This window comes from Pan paniscus, chromosome 15 (genome assembly GCF_029289425.2).
Source record: "Pan paniscus chromosome 15, NHGRI_mPanPan1-v2.0_pri, whole genome shotgun sequence".
Taxonomy (NCBI): Eukaryota; Metazoa; Chordata; class Mammalia; order Primates; family Hominidae; genus Pan; species Pan paniscus.
The window spans coordinates 36,430,619-36,451,537 of NC_073264.2; the positions used below are offsets into that span (position 1 = coordinate 36,430,619).

A 20,919-nucleotide genomic window follows, 5' to 3' on the forward strand; every position below is an offset into this window, starting at 1 on the left:
AGCAAGACCTCATCTCCACTAAAAATAAAAAATTAGCCGGGTGTGGTGGCGTGTGCCTGTACTTCTAGCTGCTCGAGAGGCTGGAGTGGGAAGATCCCTTGAGCCCAGGAAATCGAGGTTGCAGCAATACTTCACTGTGCCGCTGCACTCCAGCCTGGGCAACACAGGGAGATCCTGTATTGGAAAAAAAAAGTGTATTTAGGAAAACACAGATTGGCAGTTTGGGAGATGAAAATTGAATGTAGGAGAATGAACGTCCAGGAAAACACGGTAGACATGACCAAAACACCTTCTTTAGATTAGTGGACTTGTATTAAAAGTGAGATAACTCGGCGGGGCGTGGTGACTCACGTCTGTAATTCCAGCACTTTGGGAGGCCGAGGTGGGCGAATCACAAGGTCAGGAGTTTGAGACCAGCCTGGACAATATGGTGAAACCCCGTCTCTACTAGAAATACAAAAATTAACCGGCCGTGGTTGAGCGCGCTTATAGTTCCAGCTACTCCAGAGGCTGAGGCAGAAGAACCGCTTGAACCCGGGAGGCAGAGGTTGCAGTGAGCCGAGATGCTGCCACTGCACTCCAGCCAGCCTGGGCGACAGAGCAAGAGACTCCGTCTCAAAAAAAAAAAAAAAAAGTGAGACAACTCACCAAGGTTCTGTTTTTCTCCAGCCACTTTCAACAGCCCTTAGTGCGGGTGTGGAATAGGAAAGGTAGATTTAACGAGGTTAGTTAATAAGCAATGTGAAGGAGAAAAATAAAAGGAAAAATGGATTATGAAATATAAAATGGATTAGGAGTGAAGCAAAAAGCGTGACAGTAAAAAGGCAGGAGGACAATTATAGGTCCTGGTGGGGTTGAGGCGTTGTTGGAGCCGGGGTTCCAAGTTATTCTTCACAAGTTTAGATTAAGACCATGGAAGTCAGTGACTAAAGCTAAGTTTTTCGTTCCTCTAGATTCTGCCCCAGGAAAGTTTGGGTCAAACCTATCGGGATCCTTAAACCACATTCCACTCCGCCTCCTTTGTCGGGAGGTTTCACAGAAGCGGAAAAGGCGGCTCCCCCTTGCTCCTCCTCCCCACCTCCCCCCTACCTCTAGGAGTTTAGGGCCGGGCCATCCCAACGGGCGGCCCCTCCCAAAACTCACTGTTTGGACAGGTGTTGGGCGTCGCTAAGCGCCGACGAAGAACTTCTTTCCAGTCCATGGCCGACTCCCGCGCAGCAGCTTCTGCATTTGCTGTTTCCTACCTGCTCCACGCCTACCAGCTCAGGCGTCAGCACCGCCAGGCCCCGTAAAGGTTAGGAAGGCCGTCCAACCACCATCTTGATCGAGGGCGGAAGTCTTGGCTAAAGAGGCAAAAACAATTACTGTCACTGCCGCGGAGAATACCGCTACCACGCTGACTGGGGGAAAAAACTATGAAAGAGATGGAAAATGGTTCTCCTTCAGAGGCGACCCAAACTCACCAAGCCGGATTTTAAAGGCCACGATAAGCCCGCGTTTTCCTTTATCGTGTGCCTTTGGCGCGTGCGCACCACGTGACCCAGGAGTTCATTAGTTCCGGCTTGAGGGAAGCGCCTTCTTTCACAATTTTTCATTGTTCATTGCGGATATCTGGAAGCCTTCCAGGTCCCCTGAATGTAGTAGACACTTCAGCAGCCGTCTCCTACCCCTTTTGCCACTAAATACTTCAAAACTGCCTTTTTTCCTCGCCGCCGGGCCAGGCGGAACGCCTAAGTCCGGGTCAGTCTCGTCCGTCGGCCGGGGCTGGCGCGGTGCATCGTGGGCACTGTAGTTTCCGCCGCGTTTATGGCCGCGTTAAGTCTGAGTGCCGCTTTGAGTTGTTGAATGAAGTGAACTTCATTTGTCAGCGTTCGGTACGCAGTCTAGGCAGCGCCCTTCCTGTACCTCTCTTCCTTTCCTGAGTCGTTGGCGCAGCTGACTCGCCACCTCCTCCCTCCTCGTCCCCCCACCGGAGGAGTTTTGCGGTCTGTAGAGAGCTATGCAGGGTGAGGGCCCCTAGACTTCGGCTTTCGCCGCTGTTGGTGGTAGGCTGGAGTTGGGGGTCCCTGGATACGGTTTTGGCTTTACACCCCCTTTCCAGCAAGCTTCCCGTGGGAATCTGTTCCTTTTCAAGACAGCTGTGATCCACGTGAGTAAAACTGGGCGTTCCGTCTTGTGCTTTTTCCTCAGGTTCATGAACTGGAATGTAAGAGGCACCAGAGGATTCCTGCTCTGTCCCCCGGTTTGCGGCTTGCGACGTTGGACATCCCCGGATTGTTGTTTAATAGAGAAAACTCACCTGCCTTCTTGCTTTTAAGTAGCCCCAAAAGCAGAACCTTGATTTGTCTGTAAGGAAGAAACACAAACCTTTTAAAAAGTTCCACTTCGACTCTCCACCGCCGACCCCCAATCTCTTTAATTTTGCCATAGAAGAGGGGTTTTTTCAACATCTCTCTCACTATCTGGTGCTGATCTCACTGCATAATGACTTTCTATTTGTTTGGTATTCGAAGCTTTCCTAAGCTTTGGAAGAGCCCATACCTTGGGCTAGGCCCAGGGCACTCTTATGTCTCTCTGTTTCTGGCAGACAGCTGTGGCATCAGGAACCAGCAGAGGTTGTTTTCTCTTAAAACAATGTCTCCACAGAATACCAAAGCAACGAATCTGATTGCCAAGGCCAGATATCTCAGGAAAGATGAGGGCAGTAATAAGCAAGTTTATTCTGTTCCTCATTTTTTTTTAGCTGGAGCAGCTAAGGAGAGATCACAGATGAATTCTCAAAGTGAAGATCATGCCTTGGCACCTGCGAGGAACACTATTCAACTCCCAACACAACCTTTGAATTCAGAGGAGTGGGATAAACTTAAGGAAGATTTAAAAGAAAACACCGGAAAGACCAGTTTCGAAAGTTGGATCATTTCACAGATGGCTGGCTGTCATAGCTCTATAGATGTGGCTAAATCTCTGCTGGCATGGGTAGCAGCCAAAAATAATGGTATTGTAAGTTACGATTTACTGGTCAAGTATTTGTATCTCTGTGTCTTTCATATGCAGACATCTGAAGTTATTGATGTCTTTGAAATTATGAAAGCCAGATATAAGACTTTAGAACCTAGAGGTTACAGTCTTCTCATCCGGGGATTGATTCATTCAGACAGATGGAGAGAAGCATTGTTGCTGTTAGAGGACATCAAAAAAGTTATAACTCCTTCAAAAAAGAACTATAATGACTGTATCCAGGGAGCTCTCCTTCATCAAGATGTAAACACAGCTTGGAATTTATATCAGGAATTGCTAGGTCATGATATTGTTCCTATGTTGGAAACTTTAAAAGCTTTCTTTGATTTTGGAAAAGACATAAAGGATGATAACTATTCAAATAAACTACTAGATATTCTTTCATATCTAAGAAATAATCAGCTGTATCCAGGGGAGTCATTTGCACACAGTATAAAAACATGGTTTGAGAGGTAATTTTGATTTTTTTATATGTATGTTTTTATTCTTTAATTTTTTTTTTTTTTTTGAGACAGGGTCTTGCTCTGTTGCCCAGACTGGAGTGCAGTGGTGTGTTCATAGCTCACTGTAACCTCAAACTCCTGGCCTCAAGTGATCCTCTCGCTTCAGTCTCCTGAGTAGCTAAAACCACAGGCATGTGCCACCATACCTGGCTAATTATTTTTAATTTAATAACTTTAAACCTCAAAGTAGCCATTCTTTTTTGTTGTTAGTTGCTGAGAATCACTCTATTCTGATTATACTTTTTTCCATCTCTTAGATTTATTTTCTCTTTACGACAAAATTTTCTCTCTTTAAAAAAAGTAACAACATACATAATTTGTGCTAATTTTTACCCATCACATAAAACTGAAATTATATAGCAGTTTTAATTTTTACATTTTTTTCCTTTTGGAAGGATCATTAATTTTGTTTTCTTAGGCATCTAGTATGATGTGAGTACTTAATACTACTTATGGCCACTGTTCATAGCAAGAAAAGAATATAGCATTTGACTAGAACTGTCTCTGGCCATATTAGTATTTTCAGAAGTTCCTCTGAAATCTAGCGACTGAGATAATATGCTTATATTTATTCTGTCTACTCTCTCCCTTTTTTTTTTTTTTTTTTGAGATGGAGTTTTGCTCTTGTTGCCAGGCTAGAGTGCAATGGCATGATCTCGGCTCATTGTAACCTTTGCCTCCCGGGTTTTCTCCTGCCTCACACTCCCGAGTAGCTGGGATTACAGGCATGCGCCACCATGCCCTGCTAATTTTCTATTTTCTTTTTAGTAGAGACGGGGTTTCTCCATGTTGGTCAGGCTGCTCTCGAACTACCTCAGGTGATCCGCCTGCCTCGGCCTGCCAAAGTGCTGGGATTACAGGTGTGAACCACCGCGTCCGGCCTATTCTGTCTACTATCTACAGTTCATCAACTTGGATGATTAGAGTGGACAGGGGGATATTGATCAAGCCTTATACATAAGCATTACAATGGAAAATCTTAACCCTTCCAGTTTGTTTTGGACCTTTCTATCATTTGGCTGCTGTCTCTCTAAAGCTCTCTCCTTTGGTTTGCTTTTGCTTTATTCATGTTACTGGCTACATACCTGTTTATTGCTTTAGTCTTTTTTAAAATTTTTGAAAATTTTTACTTATTTTTTAAAATTAATATTCTTTTTTTAAGAGGTGGGGTCTTGCTGTGTTGACCAGGCTGGACTCAAACTCTTGGCCTCAAGCGATCAGGTGTGAGCCACCATGCTTAGTCATTATTTCTTCATTAATTTGCTTCCTAAAAATTTGTTCCTTCTCTCTGTTTTTCTCTTGCCTTTTTTTTTCCTATATCATGTTTACGGAGCTTTGAAGCAGTAATTATGCTTAATTATCTTAAACTTACTGAAGATCAAGGGAGGAGGAGCCCATTTGTGAAAATCTTTGAATACCAAGGAGTTTGGATTTTATTCTGTTATCAAGAATGCTGGATTTGGCTGGGTGCTGTGGCTCACGCCTGTAATCTGAGCACTTTTAGAGACTGAGGTGGGAGGATAGCCTGAGGCCAGGAGTTGGAGACCAGCCTGGGCATGGTGAAACCCTGTCTCTACAAATAATACAAAAATTAGCTTGGCATGGCGGTGTGTGCCGGTAGTCCTAGCTACTTGGGAGGCTGAAGCAAGAGGATCACTTGAATCTAGGGAGTCAATCAAGGCTGCAGGGAGCTGTGATGGCGCCATGCACTCCAACCTGGGCGACAGAGCAAGATCTTGTCTCAAAAGAAAAAAATAATGCTGGAATGGAGTTTTACAAAGGCAGTTGCCAAGTGAGAAGAGTAGATAGGAGAGGGATTAAGATTGAAAACAGGGAGATCTGCGTGAATACAATTTTAGATTTAGGTGAGAGATGATGAGAATTAAGAACTGAGGAAGGAGAGAAGGCAGTAGAATCATAAGAACTGATGGTAATATGTGGAAGGGGAAGGAGGAAAGGATACATTGATTGAACAAATACATCAATACATAGTTTTCGAATGCTTCCAAATAGGCTAGGCATTGCGAGTGTTTTATAAAATCTATTATGACATTCTCAATTTAATTGGGAATACAGTACCACACAGTGAAATAACAGTGGTGTGTAAGAGGTAAATTACTCTCAGCAGGAGCAATTTCTGGCAGCTTTATGGAGAAGGTAAGAGTTGAGTTTGGTTTAGAGGTTATGCCACTAAGGTCAGCCGCTTTCGGTAGACTTGAAGATGAGAGTTATTTGTTGGGAGGAGAACCACAGGGAAGAAGGAGATCCAGAGCAGAGTACCAGCAGCTTCTTAACCCCATCCAGGATAGCAGCCACTTTTTAAATTAAACCATTCTACAGAAGTATCTTGAACTTTTCGGACTTCTTGCTTATAAGAGTTTCCAAATGCCATGAATATCTTTCATTTCAGTAGGAATCTAACCTTCTCATGATTTGGTTTTGCAATCTTTTCATAGTATTCCTGGAAAACAATGGAAAGGACAATTCACCACAGTCCGAAAAAGGTGAAGACCAATGTTTATTTTTAACTTGTTTGATTTTGGTTTAGTAGGTTTTGTTGCTATTAATTGAAAAATATTTAAGAACACCTTAAGGGTAGGATAATTACAAGTTTGTAATTAGAGTATCTGAGGAAAAAAACATACTTTGCATACAGAGACTTAGCAGTGCCCAAAATGTTTTTCCTGTGAGTACTGTGAACCTATATGAAGGCTTAGAGATGTTTTTCCCTAGAGGTTCCAGACCCAGTTGTGTTTTAGGATTTATTTATTTATTTATTTATTTATTTATTTAATTCACCAATATGATATTCCACAGGATAGGAATTACTTTAAAAATGTCATCTGAGCTGGGCGCGGTGGCTCACGCCTGTAATCCCAGCACTTTGGGAGGCCGAGGCAGGCAGATCACGAGGTCAGGAGATTCGAGACCATCCTGGCCAACATGTTGAAACCAAGTCTCCACTAAAAATACAAGACCCTGTCTCAAAAAAAAAAAAGTCATCCAAACGGCCAATCTACTTTTTTGGGTTTTCTGGCACACTAATTTGTGATATTATCAGGTTTACAAAAAATTAGATGTATGTGATTATCACAAAGGTTTTAATGTTCTTTTTTATTACCTTTTAATTTCCTCATTGTTCATTTCACAAATTTTTTTCCCCAGAACATTATTCGACATATTTAAATATTATTATTTAACAATTATAATTACAGTGGCCAGTGTTCGGCCTGTGGAAAAACCATAGAGTCTATTCAGCTGAGTCCAGAAGAATATGGATGTCTTAAGGGAAAAATCATGAGGGATGTGATAGATGGAGGTGACCAGTACAGAAAGACAACACCTCAGGTGAGTCTAACAAGTTTTATTTCTTCTTGGATTGCTTGTCTAGAGCAGGGGTTAGCAATTTCTGTAAAATGCCAGATACCAAATATTTTAGGCTTTGTAGGTCATTGGTCCCTGTTGCAACTTTTCAACTCTGCTGTTGTAGTTAAGACATCCATAGATAATACATAAATGAATAGACATGGCTGTGTTCCAGTAAACTTTATTCATGAAAACAAGCAGTAGGCTGGATTTGGCCTGCTGACTACAATTGCCAACCTTTCGGAGAGATTGCTTTAGAATTTCGTAGAATAATTGGGTTAGACCATCATCTGTTGAAGTCAATCCTATTATATTGGGGCATAATAAGTGCACTTAAACTAAAAAGATGCTTATTCTTTCTGTAAGTGCTTCCAGAAAACTATGTTCAAGTAGACTGCCATGAAAACATTGTAGTTTCTCACAACTTTTCTAGTCAAGAGAGTTTAGAGTAACTTAAGATTATTTACAGATTTTCTTAGTATCACGTTAACTGATTTGTGTATGTTGAACCATCCTTACATCTCAGGGATAAATCTCACTTGGTGATGATGAATGATCTTTTTAATGTATTGTTGAATTTGGTATGCTAGTATTTTGTTGAGGATTTTTGCATCAATATTCATCAGAGATATTGGCCTGTAGTTTTTTGGGTTTTTTTGTTTGTTTTTTGGGTTTTTTTTTTTGCTGTGTCTTCGTCTGGTTTTGGTATCAGGGTAACACTAGCCTCATGGAATGAGTTTGGAAGTCTTCCCTCCTCTATTTTTTGGAATAGTTTGAATAGGATTGCTATTATTCTTTAAATGTTTGGTAGAATTGAGCAGTGAAGCCGTCAGGTCCTGGGCTTTTCTTTGCTGGGAGACTTTTTATTATGGCTTCGATCTCGTTACTTGTTATTGGTCTCTTCGTGTTTTTTATTTCTTCATGGTTCAGTCTTAATAGATTGAATCTGTCTAGGAATTTGGCCATTTCCTGTAGGTTTTCCAATTTATTGGCATATGGTTGCTCATAGTAGCCACTAATGATCCTTTGAATTTCTGCAGTATTTGTTGTAATGTCTTCTTTTTCATCTCTGATTTTATTTGGGTCTTCTCTCCTTTTTTCTTAGTCTGGCTAAAGGTTTATCAATTTTGTTTAACTTTTCAAAAAACCAACTTTTTGTTTCATGATCTTTTGTATGGTTTTCTTAATTCCAATTTCATTTATTTCTACTCTGATCTTTATTATTTAGTCTCCCCATTTTGGGTTTGGTTTACTCTTGCTTTTCTAGTTCTTTAAGACGCATATTTGGCCGGGCGCGATGGCTCATGCCTGTAATCCCAGCACTTTGGGAGACCAAGGCTGGTGGATCACCTGAGGTCAGGAGTTCGAGACCGGCCTGGCCTAACATAGTGAAACCCCGTTTCTACTAAAAATACAAAAAAAAAAAAAAAAAAATTAGCTGGGCATGGCGGCGCACGCTGGTAATCCCAGCTACTCGTGAGGTTGAGGCAGGAGAATCGCTTGAACCCAGGAGGCGGAGGTTGAAGTGAGCCGAGATCACGCCATTGCACTCCAGCTTGGGCAACAAGAGTGAAACTCCATCTCAAAAAAAAAAAGATGCATATTTAGGTTGTTTATTTTAAGTTTTTCTTCTGTTTTGATATAGGCACTTATAGCTGCTTTTGTTATATCCCACCGTGCCTAGATACATTTAATGTTATTATTGATAAGTAAGGACTTAGTCCTGCCATTTTGTTTTCTGGTTGTTTTGTGGTCTTATTTTTTCCTTCCTTTCTTCCCTTTAGTGAAGATGATTTTCTCTGGTGATATAATTTAGTTTCTTGCTTTTTATTTTTTGTGTATCTGTTGTATTTTTCTTTTTTTTTTTTGAGATGGAGTATTGCTCTGTCGCCCAGGCTAGAGTGCCGTGGTGCGATCTTGGCTCGCTGCATCCTCCACCTCCTGGGTTCAGGAGATTCTCCTGCCTCAGCCTCTTGAGTAACTGGAATTACAGGCGCACACCACCATGCCCAGCAAATTTTTTTTTTTGTATTTTTAGTACAGACAGGGTTTCACCATGTTGGTCAGGCTGGCCTCGAACTCCTGACCTCATGATCCGCCTTCCTCAGCCTCCCAAAGTGCTGGGATTATAGGCGTAAGCCACCGTGCCCAGCCTTGTATGTTTTTTGATTGGAGGTTACCATGAGGCTCACTAATACTTAACTATAGCCTATTATTTTAAGCTGATAATAATTTAACACTGTATAAACAAACAAGCAAAAAGAAAACTAATAAAAACTCTACACCTTTACTTTGTCTCCCTGCTTTTTAACTTTTTATTGTTTCTATTTATATCTTACTGTACTATCAATGTCTTGAAAAGTTATAGTAGTTATTATTTTTGATTGGTTCATTGTTTAGTCTTTCTTTTTTTTTTTTTTTGAGACGGAGTCTCGCTCTGTTGCCTAGGCTGGGGTGCAGTGGCACAATCTCAGCTCACTGCAGCCTCTGCCCCCCAGGTTCAAGTGATTCTTCTGCCTCAGCCTCCTGAGTAGCTGGGACTACAGGTGCCCGCCACCATGCCCGGCTAATTTTTTTGTATTTTTTAGTTGAGACGGGGCTTCACCATGTTAACCAGGATGGTCTTGATCTCCTGACCTCATGATTTGACCGCCTCGGCCTCCCAAACTGCTGGGATTACAGGCGTGAGGCACTGCCTCACTAAACTCATTGTTTAGTCTTTCTAAAGATAAGAGTAGTTTTAGTTTACACACCATAGTTACAGTGTTATAATATACTATGTCTTTTTGTGTACTTATTATTAACAGTGAGTTATGTACCCTCAGATGATTTCTTATTGCTTATTAATGTCCTTTTCTTTTTTTTTTCATTGAGATGGAGTCTCACTCTGTCGCCCAGGTTGGAATGGAGTGGCACGATCTCAGCTCACTGCAACCTCCGCCCCCGCTGGGTTCAAGTGATTCTTGAGTCTTACCCTCCCAAGTAGCTAGGATTACAGGCACCCTCCACCAGACCCAGCTAATTTTTGTATTTTTAGTAGAGACAGGGTTTCACCATGTTGGCCAGGCTGGTTTCGAACTCCCAACCTCACTTTATCCAGCTGCGTCGGCCTCCCAAAATGCTGGGATTACAGGTGTGAGCTACTGCACCCGGCCTATGTCCTTTTCTTTCTGCCATTTTTTTTTTTAAATATAGAGACAGGGTCTTACTATGCTGCCCAGGCTGGTCTCAAACTTGGGCTCAAGTGATCTTCCCACCTTGGCCTCCCAAAGTGCTGGAATTATAGGCGTGAGTCACCAGAGTAACGGTCCTTTTCTTCTTCTTCTTTTTTTTTGAGGCAGTCACTCTGTCGCCCAGGCTGGAGTGCAATGGCGCGATCTCAGCTTACTGCAACCTCCGCCTCCTGGGTTCAAGTGATTCTCCTGTCTCAGCCTCTGAATAGCTAGGATTATAGGCGTGCACCACCAGACCTGGCTAGTTTTTGTATTTTTAATAGAGACGGGGTTTCACCATGTTGACCAGGCTGGTCTTGAACTCCTGACCTCAGGTGATCCACCCACCTCGGCCTCCCAAAGTGCTGGAATTACAGGCATGAGCCACCACAGCTGGCCATCCTTTTCTTTCTGATTGAAGTACTCCTTAGCATTTCTTGTAGGATAGGTCTGGTGTTGATGAAATCTCTCAGCTTTTGTTTGTCTGGGAAAGTCTTTATTTCTCCTTCATGTCTGAAGGATATTTTCACTGCATATACTATTCTGGGGTAAAAGTGTTTTTCCTTCAGCACTTTAAATATGTCATGCCATTCTTTCCTGGCCTGTAAGGTTTCCACTGAAAAGTCTGCTGCCAGATGTATTTTAGCTCCATTGTATGTTATTTGTTTTTTTCTCTAGTTGCTTTTTGGTTCTTTTTTTTTTTTTTTTTTTTTTTTGAGACAGAGTCTTGCTCTGTCACCCAGGCTGGAGTGCAGTGGTGCTATTTCGGCTCACTGCAACCTCCACCTCCTGGGTTCAAGTGATTCTCCTTCTTCAGCCTTCGGAGTAGCTGGGATTACAGGCATCTGCCACCACACCCAGCTAATTTTTATATTTTTAGTAGAGACAGGGTTTCACTATGTTAGCCAGGCTGATCTCGAACTCCTGACCTCAGGTGATTCGCCTGCCTCAGCCTCCCAAAGTGCTGGGATTATAGATAGGTGTGAGCCACCACACCTAGCCAATCCTTTCTTTTTTTCTTTTTTTGAGAAGAAATCTCACTCTTGTCCCCTAGGCTGGAGTGCAGTGGTGCTATTTTGGCTCACTGCAACCTCCGCCTCCCAGGTTCAAGTGATTCTCCTGCCTCAGCCTCCCAAGTAACTGGGATTACAGGCACCTGCCACCACGCCTGGCTAATTTTTGTATTTTTAGTAGCGACGGGTTTCACCATGTTGGCCAGGCTGGTCTCGAACTCCTGAACTGAGGTGATCCGTCCGCCTCGGCCTCCGAAAGTGCTGGAATTACAGGCATGAGCCACTGCGCCCAGCCCCAATCCTTTCTTTATCCGTTGAAGGTTGGATTATTCAACTGGGTGTGGTGGCTCACACTTGTAATCCCAGCACTTTGGGAGGCTGAGGTGGGTGGATCAGCTGGGGTCAGGAGTTCGAGACCAGCCTGGCCAACGTGGTGAAACCCCGTCTCTACAAAATATATAAAAATTAGCCAGGCGTGGTGGCGGGCCTCTGTAATTCCAGTTACGTAGGAGGCTGAGGCAGGAGAATCGTTTGAACCCGGGAGCCGGAGGTTGCGGTGAGCCAAGGTCACACTACTGCACTCCAGCCTGGGCAACAAGAGCAAATCTCCATCTCAAAAAAATAAAAAACAAGAAAAAAAAGAAAGTTGGATTATTCGTCCAGGCATTGTGGCTCACGCCTGTAATCCCAGCACTTTGGGAGGCCGAGGTGGGTGTGAATCACTTGAGTTTAGGAGTTTAAGACCAGCCTGGCCAACATGGTGAAACCCTGTCTCTACTAAAAATAAAAAAAAATTAGCTGGACATGGTGGTGCGTGCCTGTAATCCTACCTACTCGGGAGGCTGAAGCAGGGGAATCATTTGAACCCGTGAAGCGGAGGTTGTAGTGAGCCAAGATTGCGCCACAGTACTCCAGCCTGGGCGACAGAGTGAGACTCCATCAAAAAAAAAAAAAAAGGGAAGAAGGAAAGGAAAGCAAAGCAAAGGAAAGGGAAGGAAGAAGGAAGAAGGAAAGTAAGTTTGATCATTCAATGCTTTGAGTTAGTGTTTTTTTGTTTTGTTTTTTTTTTTGAGACGGAGTGTTGTTCTGTTGCCCAGGCTGGAGTGCAATGGCATGATCTTGGCTCACTGCAACCTCTGCCTCCCAGGTTCAAGCGATTATCCTGCCTCAGCCTCTTGAGTAGCTGGGATTACAGGTGCACGTCACCACGCCCCGCTAATTTTTGTATTTTTAGTAGAGATGGGGTTTCACCATGTTGGCCAGGCTGGTCTCGAACTCCTGACCTCATGATCTGCCCACTTGGCCTCCCAAAGTGATGGGATTACGGGCGTGAGCTACCATGCCCAGCCCTAACTGTGTATTTTCAAATAGCCTGTCTTCAATCTCACTAATTCTTCTGTTTGATCCCTTCTGCTGTTAAAGGACTCTGATGCATTCTTCAGCATGCCAGTTACATTTTTCAGCTTCAGAATTTCTGCTTGATTCTTTTTAATTTTTTTTCAATCTCTTTGTTAAATTTATCTGGTAGAATTCTGAATTCCTTCTTGGGTTATCTTGAATTTCTTTGAGTTTACTCAATAGAGCTATTTTGAATTCTCTGTCTGAAAGGTCACACATCTGTTTCTCCAGTATTGTTCCCTGCTGCCTTATTTAGTTCATTTTGTGATGTCCTGTTTTCCTGGATGGTCTTGATACCATGTCTGGGCATTGAAGAGTTAGGTATTTATTGTAGTCTTTGCAGTCTGGGCTTGTTTGTACCTTTCCTTCCTGAGAAGGCTTTCCAGATACTTAAAAGGACTTGGGTGTTGTGATCTAAGTTGTATGTGCTTTAGGGGGCAGCCAAAGCCCAGTAATGCTGTGGTAAGAGGTACTGCCTTCATGGCCTTGAACAAGATCAGGGAGAATTCTCTGGATTACTAGGCAGAAGCTCTTGTTCTCTTCCCTTACTTTTTCCTAAACAAACAGTCTCCCTCTCATTCTGAGCCACCTGGAGCTGAGGACGTAGTCACACAAATACCCTTGTGGCCACCACCACTAGAACTGTGCTGGGCCAGACCTGAAGCCAGCACAGCACTGGATCTTGCCCAAGGCCTGCTTAACTACTCCCTGGCTACTGTCTGTGTTCACTCAAGGCCCTGGGGCACTACAATCAGCAGTTGGTAAAGCCAGCCAGGCCTGTGTTCTTCCCTTCAGGGCGACAAGTTCCCCCAGGCCTCAGCAGGTCCAGAAGTGCCATTTGGGAGCCAGGGAGTAGAGTCAAAAATCTTAGAAGTCTACCTGGTGTTCTGTTGTATTGTGGCTGAGCTGGCATTAAAATGATAAGACACAGTTCTTCCCACTCTTCCCTCCCGTTTCCAAAAGCAGAGGAGCCCCACCGTGTGGCCACCGCCACCACCAGCCCACAGGGAGTTCTGCCAGGCTCCCACTGATGTTCTCATAAGGCCAAAAGGCTCTTCAGTCAGTTTGTGGTGCATGCTGCCTGGCCTGGGACTCACCCTTGGTGCTCTACCCACCTCTGGCTGAGGTGGTACCTGAAGCTAGCAATATCAGAGTCTCACTCAAGGCCTATGATGTACTACCTGGATATTGCTGCTGCTTATTCAGGGCCCAAGGGCTCTTCAGTTAGCAGGTGATGAATCCTTCCATGATTGGGTTCTTCCCTTCAAGGCAGTGAGTTCCCTTCTGGCTCAGAGTGTGTCTAGAAATGTCCAGGAGCTAGGGCCTAGAAAAGGGGGTGTCTCATGACTCTGACCGGTACCCCATCCTGCTGTAGCTGAGCTGGTGTCCAAGATGCAAGACAAAGTCCTCCCCACTCTTCCATCTCTTCTCAAGTAGAAGGAGTGGGTCTGTTTAGGAGACTGTGAGGTGTGCGGCCTGGGCTTAGGGGAAGTATGGCACCAGTACTCCCCTAGCTATCGTCTCAGTAGGTCACATGCCCCTACCAGTCCACTGGCTCTGAGCCCAGTTCACCACTAGGACTCACCTAAGAGTTACAATCCTTGTGGCTTACACTGCCTTTCAAATTTATTTACAGGCCTGGAGCACTTTGGCCCATGGTGGTGAGGCTTGTGGGAACTCCAGTTTAAACCACTGGGATGGGCAATTTCCCTCTGGCTAGAGCTAGTTTAAATGCCCCTTCTGTGGGTGGGTATCAGCTGAGTTTGTTCTATTTTTGCTTTCTGCTATAACAGGGCAGCACTGAGTTCAATGCAGTGTCTCACAATTGCTGCACTCTCCCTCTCCCAAACACTCAGATTCTTTCTCTGCACCACATTGCTGCTGCAGGGGGATGGGAGAGGAATGGCAGTGGTGATTCAAGACTGTTTTTCCTACCTCTTCAGTGCCTCTTTCAGTGATACAAAGTTAAAACCAGGTACTGTGAGTCCTCACCTGATTTTTGGTTCTTTTGAAGGTGCTTTTTTAACATGTGTAGATAGTTGTTAAATTGGTGTCCTTGCAAGTGGACGATCAGTGGAGCCTTTTATTCTGCCTTCTTGCTCCACCCCTTCTCCTGTGTCTATGGTACTTTTGTCCTGCAGAGTTGAGTAGATATAAAGGAGAACATGTGGCCTACAGAGCCTGAAATATTTACCATTTGGCCCTTAACAGAAAAAAATTGCTGATCCCTGGTATCAATGAATATCATAAACCTCTGGAGAAGTAATGAGTGTGAAGGAGCAGTGGCATCCAGGAGAGGGCCTCTCCTTTCTCATTGGTTGGTCCTATAGCATACTATAGGATAATGAGCAGCTATTATTAAGAAACATTGTCATAGGCTCTGGGGAGCCATTAACGTGTTTTAAGCAGGCCGGGCATAGTGGCTTATGCCTGTAATCCCAGCACTTTGGGTGGCCGAGGTGGGCAGATCATGAAGTCAGGAGTTTGAGACCAGCCTGGGCAATATGGGGAAACCCCGTCTCTACTAAAAATACAAAAATTAGCTGGTCGTGGTGGCGTGCACCTGTAGTCCCAGCTACTAAGGAGGCTGAGGCAGAAGAATCGCTGGAACCTGGGAGGCGGAGGTTGCAGTGAGCTGAGATCATGCCACTGCACTCCAGCCTGGGCGACAGAGCAAGACTCTGTCTCAAAAAAAAAAAAAAAAAGTGTTTTAAGCAAAAGTGTGATATGTATATTTTAGAGAGACCTCTCTGGCAGCTGGTTGGAAAAAGGAGTTGAAAAGGATAAGATTGAGGCACTGGAGTTGAGTCAGACGGCTGCTGAGTGGTCCAGGTGTGGGATGATGAGGGAAATGAAAGCCAGAATAAGGGTAGAGAAGGACCAGCTCAGCTTTGAGAACATTTTAGGAGATAAAAATTTCACCATTTGGTTTGGCTGCAGTGATGGGAGAAGACAGGATGATGTTCAGGTTTTCGGCTTGGGTGATGGGATGAACAAACTCTCACTCCCTAATTCCTTTTCTTTTGTCACCCTGGAAAGATGCCATCTACCAAGAACAGGTATGAGGAGAAGATAATTGAATATCCGACAATGGGTTTTTTTGTTTTTTTGGTTTTTTTTTTGAAACAGAGTTTCGCTGTTGTTGCCCAGGCTGGAGTGCAATGGCGCAATCTCTGCTCACCGCAACCTCCGCCTCTTGGGTTTAAGCAATTCTCCTGTCTCAGCCGCCTGAGTAGCTGGGATTACAGGCATGCACCACCACACCCGGCTAATTTTGTATTTTTAGTAGAGACGGGGGTTTCTCCATATTGGTGAGGCTGGTCTCGAACTCCCAGCCTCAGGTGATCCACCCACCTCGGCCTCCCAAAGTGCTGGGATTACAGGTGTGAGCCACCGCACCCGGCCCGTATTGGGTTTTAATGTCAGCAGAAGATCCAGGACTTGGGTTCCAGCTTACAGGGGAGAGTTAATGCTGGAGGTTTGGGGACCATCACATAATAGTAATAGGTTAAATGTGAAGAGTGCCTGAGCTCATCCAGGAAAACAGTGAGAACAGTAGTGGGCTCAATTCACAACTTGGTGGGGGTGGGATGGGGAACACCATCATAGGAAGGAAGGTCAGAGAAGAAGTTTCATATATTAGACAGAACAGTCAGAACAAGGCAGAAAGAATCTATTCAGTACAGTGTCACAAATATCAAAACAGAGTGCAATACACTAGAGATTTGTTAAGGTGAGGACTGAAGGGATACATTGGATTTGGCAACTAAGAAATCATTGATGACCTTGGGAAGAACAGTTTCAGTAGTTTAATGGGGGCCAAATTCAGCCAGGTTATAGCAGCTGAGTGAATACCCATTGAGTGTAAACTCTAATTTTAAGAAGTTTACATGAAAATTAGAAAGATGATATAGTGGTGGCTAGAGGATGGTGGAGTCAAGGGAGGGTTTAGAGAGATAGGCTTGTGCCTGTTTGGAGGATGAAGAAAAGGTATCAATAGAGATAAAAAATATTGAGTATACAGGATATGTAGGAGAGAAAAAGGAATATTGCTGAGCAAAAGTAGCAGGGGTTGCCAAAAAGAGCACAAATGTGGAGGTTGGAAATGAAGGAAATATCATTTGAGGCTGTAGAAAAGAAAGTGAAGATGGGTGTGGATGATATATTGGTAGAAAGAGGGAACATTGAGAGAAATGATACCTGCTGTGTTAAGTGGTATACAAGAGAGATGAGAGTCAAGTAGAGTACTAGAGAGAGTGGGGAAGGTTTGGAATGGTTCTTGAGGGGATGTCAAGATGCTAACTCAAGGCAGAAGGGTTATGGCAGAGGGTGGGTGCTGAGGTTTGAATCTGTGAATCTGTAGACATTATTCTGTGATTGTGTGATTTAATATATTTCCAACAGAGCTTGGCTCACTAAGAGCAGAGGTAGTAAAGACAAAGGGTAGCGTTGGTCCAGAGTTTGGGTTTTGTTGGTTAGATGTGGCACATGATAGAGAGCAAGAGAAGGCGATTCTGACAGAGTAAGTAGTTAACATGGTCTGCATGGGGTCCAGGCCAGATAGGAAAGGGAGGAAGGCCAAAGAGCACTATATGAGAGGATTCAAGGGACTGGTTGTCTCTTCGTGCATGTACATATGTGTGTTGGTTTTGTTTTGGTTGGTTGGTTGTTTTTTTTCCTCACCATTTGTATTAATTTGCTAAAGCTGCTATTGCAAATACCACAAACCAGGTGGCTTTAACAGCAGAAATTCATTTTCTCACCATTCTGGATTCTAGAAGTCCAAGATCAAGGTGTTGTCAGCTTTGGTTTCTCTTGATCCCTCTCTCTTTGGCTTGCCGATGGCTACCTTCTTGTGGTATCTTCACATGGCCTTCCTCTGGTGTATTCCTGGTATCGTCTTTGTATGTACAAATTTCCTCTTATAAGGACACCCATCAGATTTGATTAGGGCCCATCCTTATGACCTTATTTTACCTTAATTACCTCTTTAAAGGCCTATCTCCAAATACAGTCACATTCTGAAATACTATGGGTTGAGACTTCAACATATGAATTTGGTGAGTGGACACAAGTCAGTCCGTAATACCATTCATTGTAAATATGCGTTAATAAAACTATATTATATTCAGCATTTTAAATTATTTTGTGTTAGGAACATTAGAAACATCTAGTTGACAAATAGCTAGACCTGCCTTCAATGTTGCTTTCTAAAGCTTGCTTATAATTTGAGATTATGAGGTATAAACCAAGGAATAATTATTAAAGGAATAAATTATTAAATAATTATTAAATTATTAAATCTACTTAAAAAAATTTTGCCAACTGACCTCCATAAACACCTAAAATGAGCATTATAAAAGTTATTTTAGGCTTATGTGTTTTCCCCAAATAGTACTCTTGTTCAAAACAAAGTAAATTAGATGACACCCTCTAATGTAGCAGCTTTCAACTGTGGCTGCTGGTTAGAATACTTGGAAAGTGTTTAAAACTGCTACCTGGACCTCAGCCACTAAAGATATTGATTTTTTTTTTTTAGACGGAGTCTCCCTCTGTCGCTCAGGCTGGAGTACAGTGGTGCCATCTGGGCTCACTGCACCCTCTGTCTCCTGGGTTCAAATGAGTCTCCTGCCTCAGCCTCCCGAGTGGCTGGGACTACAGGTGCATACCACCATGCCTGGCTAATTTTTGTATTTTTTTTTTTTTTTTTTTTTTTTTGAGACGGAGTCTCGCTCTGTCGCCCAGGCTGGAGTGCAGTGGCGCGATCTCGGCTCACTGCAAGCTCCGCCTCCCGGGTTCACGCCATTCTCCTGCCTCAGCCTCCCGAGTAGCTGGGACTACAGGTGCCCGCTACCACGCCCGGCTAATTTTTTGTATTTTTTGTAGAGACGGGGTTTTACCATGTTGGCTAGGCTGGTGTCGAACTCCTGATCAAAAGTGATCCACCCACCTCAGCCTCCCAAAGTGCTGGGATTACAGACATGAGCCGCCATGCCCGGCCAAAGATACTGATTTTTTATACAAGTCCTTTTGGGTTTGTTGTTAAAATTAGAGATAGGGTCTCACTGTGTTGCTCAGGCTGGTCTTGAGCTCCTGGGCTCAAGTGATTCTCCTGCCTTGGCCTCCTAAGGTTCTGGGATTACAGGTGTGAGCCACCGTGCCCAGGAATATTTTGATTTTTCAACTATAGTTTTATTGCAGTATATTTGACATACAGTAAACAGCAGATATTTAAAGTGTACAACTTTAAGAGTTTTGACATATGTATATACCTGTGGAACTGTCACTGCAATCAAGATAATGAACATATGGATCACCCCCAAAAGTTTCCTCATGCCATTTTGTAATGACTCCCTTGCCCTACCATCCCCAGGCAACCACTATGGAATCATACAATATATACTTTTTTTTTTGGTCTGATGTGTTTTATTCAGCATAATCATTTTGAGATTTCATCCTTGTTTTGTGTCTCAATCATTCTTTCATTTTTATAATTGAGTAGTATTCCATTGTGTGACTATTTTACAATTTGTACATTTGTTGATGGACATTTAGGTTATTTCCAGTTTGGTGCTGTTATAAATAAAGCTGATTAGAACAGTCCTGAACAAGTCTTTGTGCTTTTGTTATTGTTTCCTAGGGCTGCCCTAACAAATTACCACAAACTGGGTAGCTTCAAATGACAGATATTTACTCTCTCACAATTCTGGAGGCTAGAAATCTGAAATCAAGATGTTGGCAGGGTCATGCTCCTTTTGAAGGATCCAGGGAAGAATCCTTCCTTCTCTTTCCTACCTTCAGAAGCCAGATCCTGGCAATTGATGGTGTTCCTTGGCTTTTAGCTGCATCACTCCATTCTCTGCCTCTGTCTTCATGTGGCCTTTGTGTGTGTGTATCTCTGGGTGCCATCTCTTCCTCTTATAAGGCTACAAGTTATGGGATTTAGAGCCCACCCTAATCTAGCATGACCTTGTCTTATTTCATTTACAAAGACCCTCTTTCTACATTCACATTCTGTGTTTCCTGCTAGACATAAATTTTGAGGTTACACTATTCAACCTACTACAGCTTTTTTTTTTCTCTTGGGTAACTCTCTTAGGACTGGAATGGTTTGGTCTTATGGTAGATGTCTTATGGTAGATATGTGTGTGTATGTCGCTTTTTCAGAAACTGCCCAACTGTTTTCCAGAGTGGTTGTACCATTTTACATTTCCACCAGCAGAATATGAGGGCTATAGTAGCCCCACATCCTGGCTGATGCTTAGTATGGTTAAGGTTAGTCTCTTTACTGTTCTAATAGGTATGAAGTGGTATCTCATTGTGATTTTAATTTAGATTTTCCTAATGACTAATGTTGTTGAGCATCTTTTTATATGCTTAATTGCCATCCATATATCTTTGGTATAATATTTGTTCAGATTTTTTGCCTATTTTAAAAATTGGATTGTTTCATTATTGAGTTGTAAGAACTGTTTCTATATTCTAGATACAAGTCCTAAGTCCAATATATTTTACAAATATTTTCTGTCAGTCTGTGGTTGACTTTCATTTCATAACATGGAGATTCTGATTTAATTGCTTTGGCTTGGTGGGGTCCAGGTATTAGGATTTTCAAAAGCTTCCAGGTGATTTTAAAGTGCAGCTAGAATCAAGGACAGTTGCTTCTAATGTGAGATTTTGAGGAAACTTAAAGTATGGCAGCTTATTTTCTGTTGAATAGTTTTGGGAGAAAAATCTCAGTTATTATATAAGGTAATTTTTTAGCTTTTCTGTTTTAAACATTTGTTTACTGTAATTAGACAACATAGCCAGCAGATGGCAATAATGTAACATATAAAAATTATTCTAGGTATGACCAAGTCCATCAGGTTAAAGGATTTGTTGAACTTTTTAAAATATTAAACTGAAAGATATCTGTCATTTCTGTGTAAGTCAGATTAGTGATAGTAGGTAGAGAAAAGAGTGGTATATGTGAATTTTAAGTGAACAAAGCAGAATTCCAAATAATTTGCATCTACTGATTTAACTACTGACACTAATTGAGTGGGCATCAGTGAAGGTCAAAAAGTGAATTTGGAGCTATGCGCATAGTGTTACTTTAATGTTAATTAGGTTTTTTTCTTATTTTCCTTCTTTCTTTTTTCTTTCTTTCTTTTTTTTTTTTTTTTTTTGTTTGTTTTGTTTTGTTTTTTGAGACAAGTTCTTACTATTCACCCAGGCTGGAATACAGTGGCATGATCATAACTCACTGCAGCCTTGAACTCCTGGGCTGAAGTAATCCTCCTGCCTCATCCTCCTGGGTAGCTAGGATTCAGGTGTGTACCATCACATCTGGCTAATTTTTTTATTTTAATTTTTTCTGTAGAGACGGGGTCTCACTATGTTGCCTAGGCTGGTCTTGAACTCCTG

General features: G+C 42.8%; 2 protein-coding genes across 8 annotated transcripts in view; one reads left to right on the forward strand and one right to left on the reverse strand.

Annotated features, from left to right (window-relative positions):
* PPP2R3C (protein phosphatase 2 regulatory subunit B''gamma) overlaps nt 1-1,756 on the reverse strand; it is a 37,108-nt gene extending 35,352 nt beyond the window's left edge. Inside the window, exons 1-2 of one of the 3 annotated variants that reach the window (XM_014347543.5) lie at nt 1,464-1,756; nt 1,144-1,343 (exon numbers count right to left, since the gene is read on the reverse strand). In XM_014347543.5, coding sequence (XP_014203029.2) covers nt 1,144-1,201 — 58 coding nt within the window. In that variant the 5' untranslated portion in view covers nt 1,202-1,343; nt 1,464-1,756. Of the gene's footprint in view, nt 1-1,089; nt 1,112-1,143; nt 1,344-1,463 lie in introns of those variants that run through there. The other 2 variants (XM_055097474.2, XM_063596188.1) reach the window with 2 other exon arrangements.
* PRORP (protein only RNase P catalytic subunit) overlaps nt 1,534-20,919 on the forward strand; it is a 158,039-nt gene continuing 138,653 nt past the window's right edge. The window contains exons 1-4 of one of the 5 annotated variants that reach the window (XM_008974674.4): nt 1,534-1,874; nt 2,191-3,470; nt 5,978-6,025; nt 6,737-6,869. In XM_008974674.4, the coding sequence (XP_008972922.1) occupies nt 2,485-3,470; nt 5,978-6,025; nt 6,737-6,869 (1,167 nt within the window). In that variant the 5' untranslated portion in view covers nt 1,534-1,874; nt 2,191-2,484. Of the gene's footprint in view, nt 1,875-2,010; nt 2,150-2,190; nt 3,471-5,977; nt 6,026-6,736; nt 6,870-20,919 lie in introns of those variants that run through there. The other 4 variants (XM_034937437.3, XM_008974679.4, XM_008974680.5 and 1 more) reach the window with 4 other exon arrangements.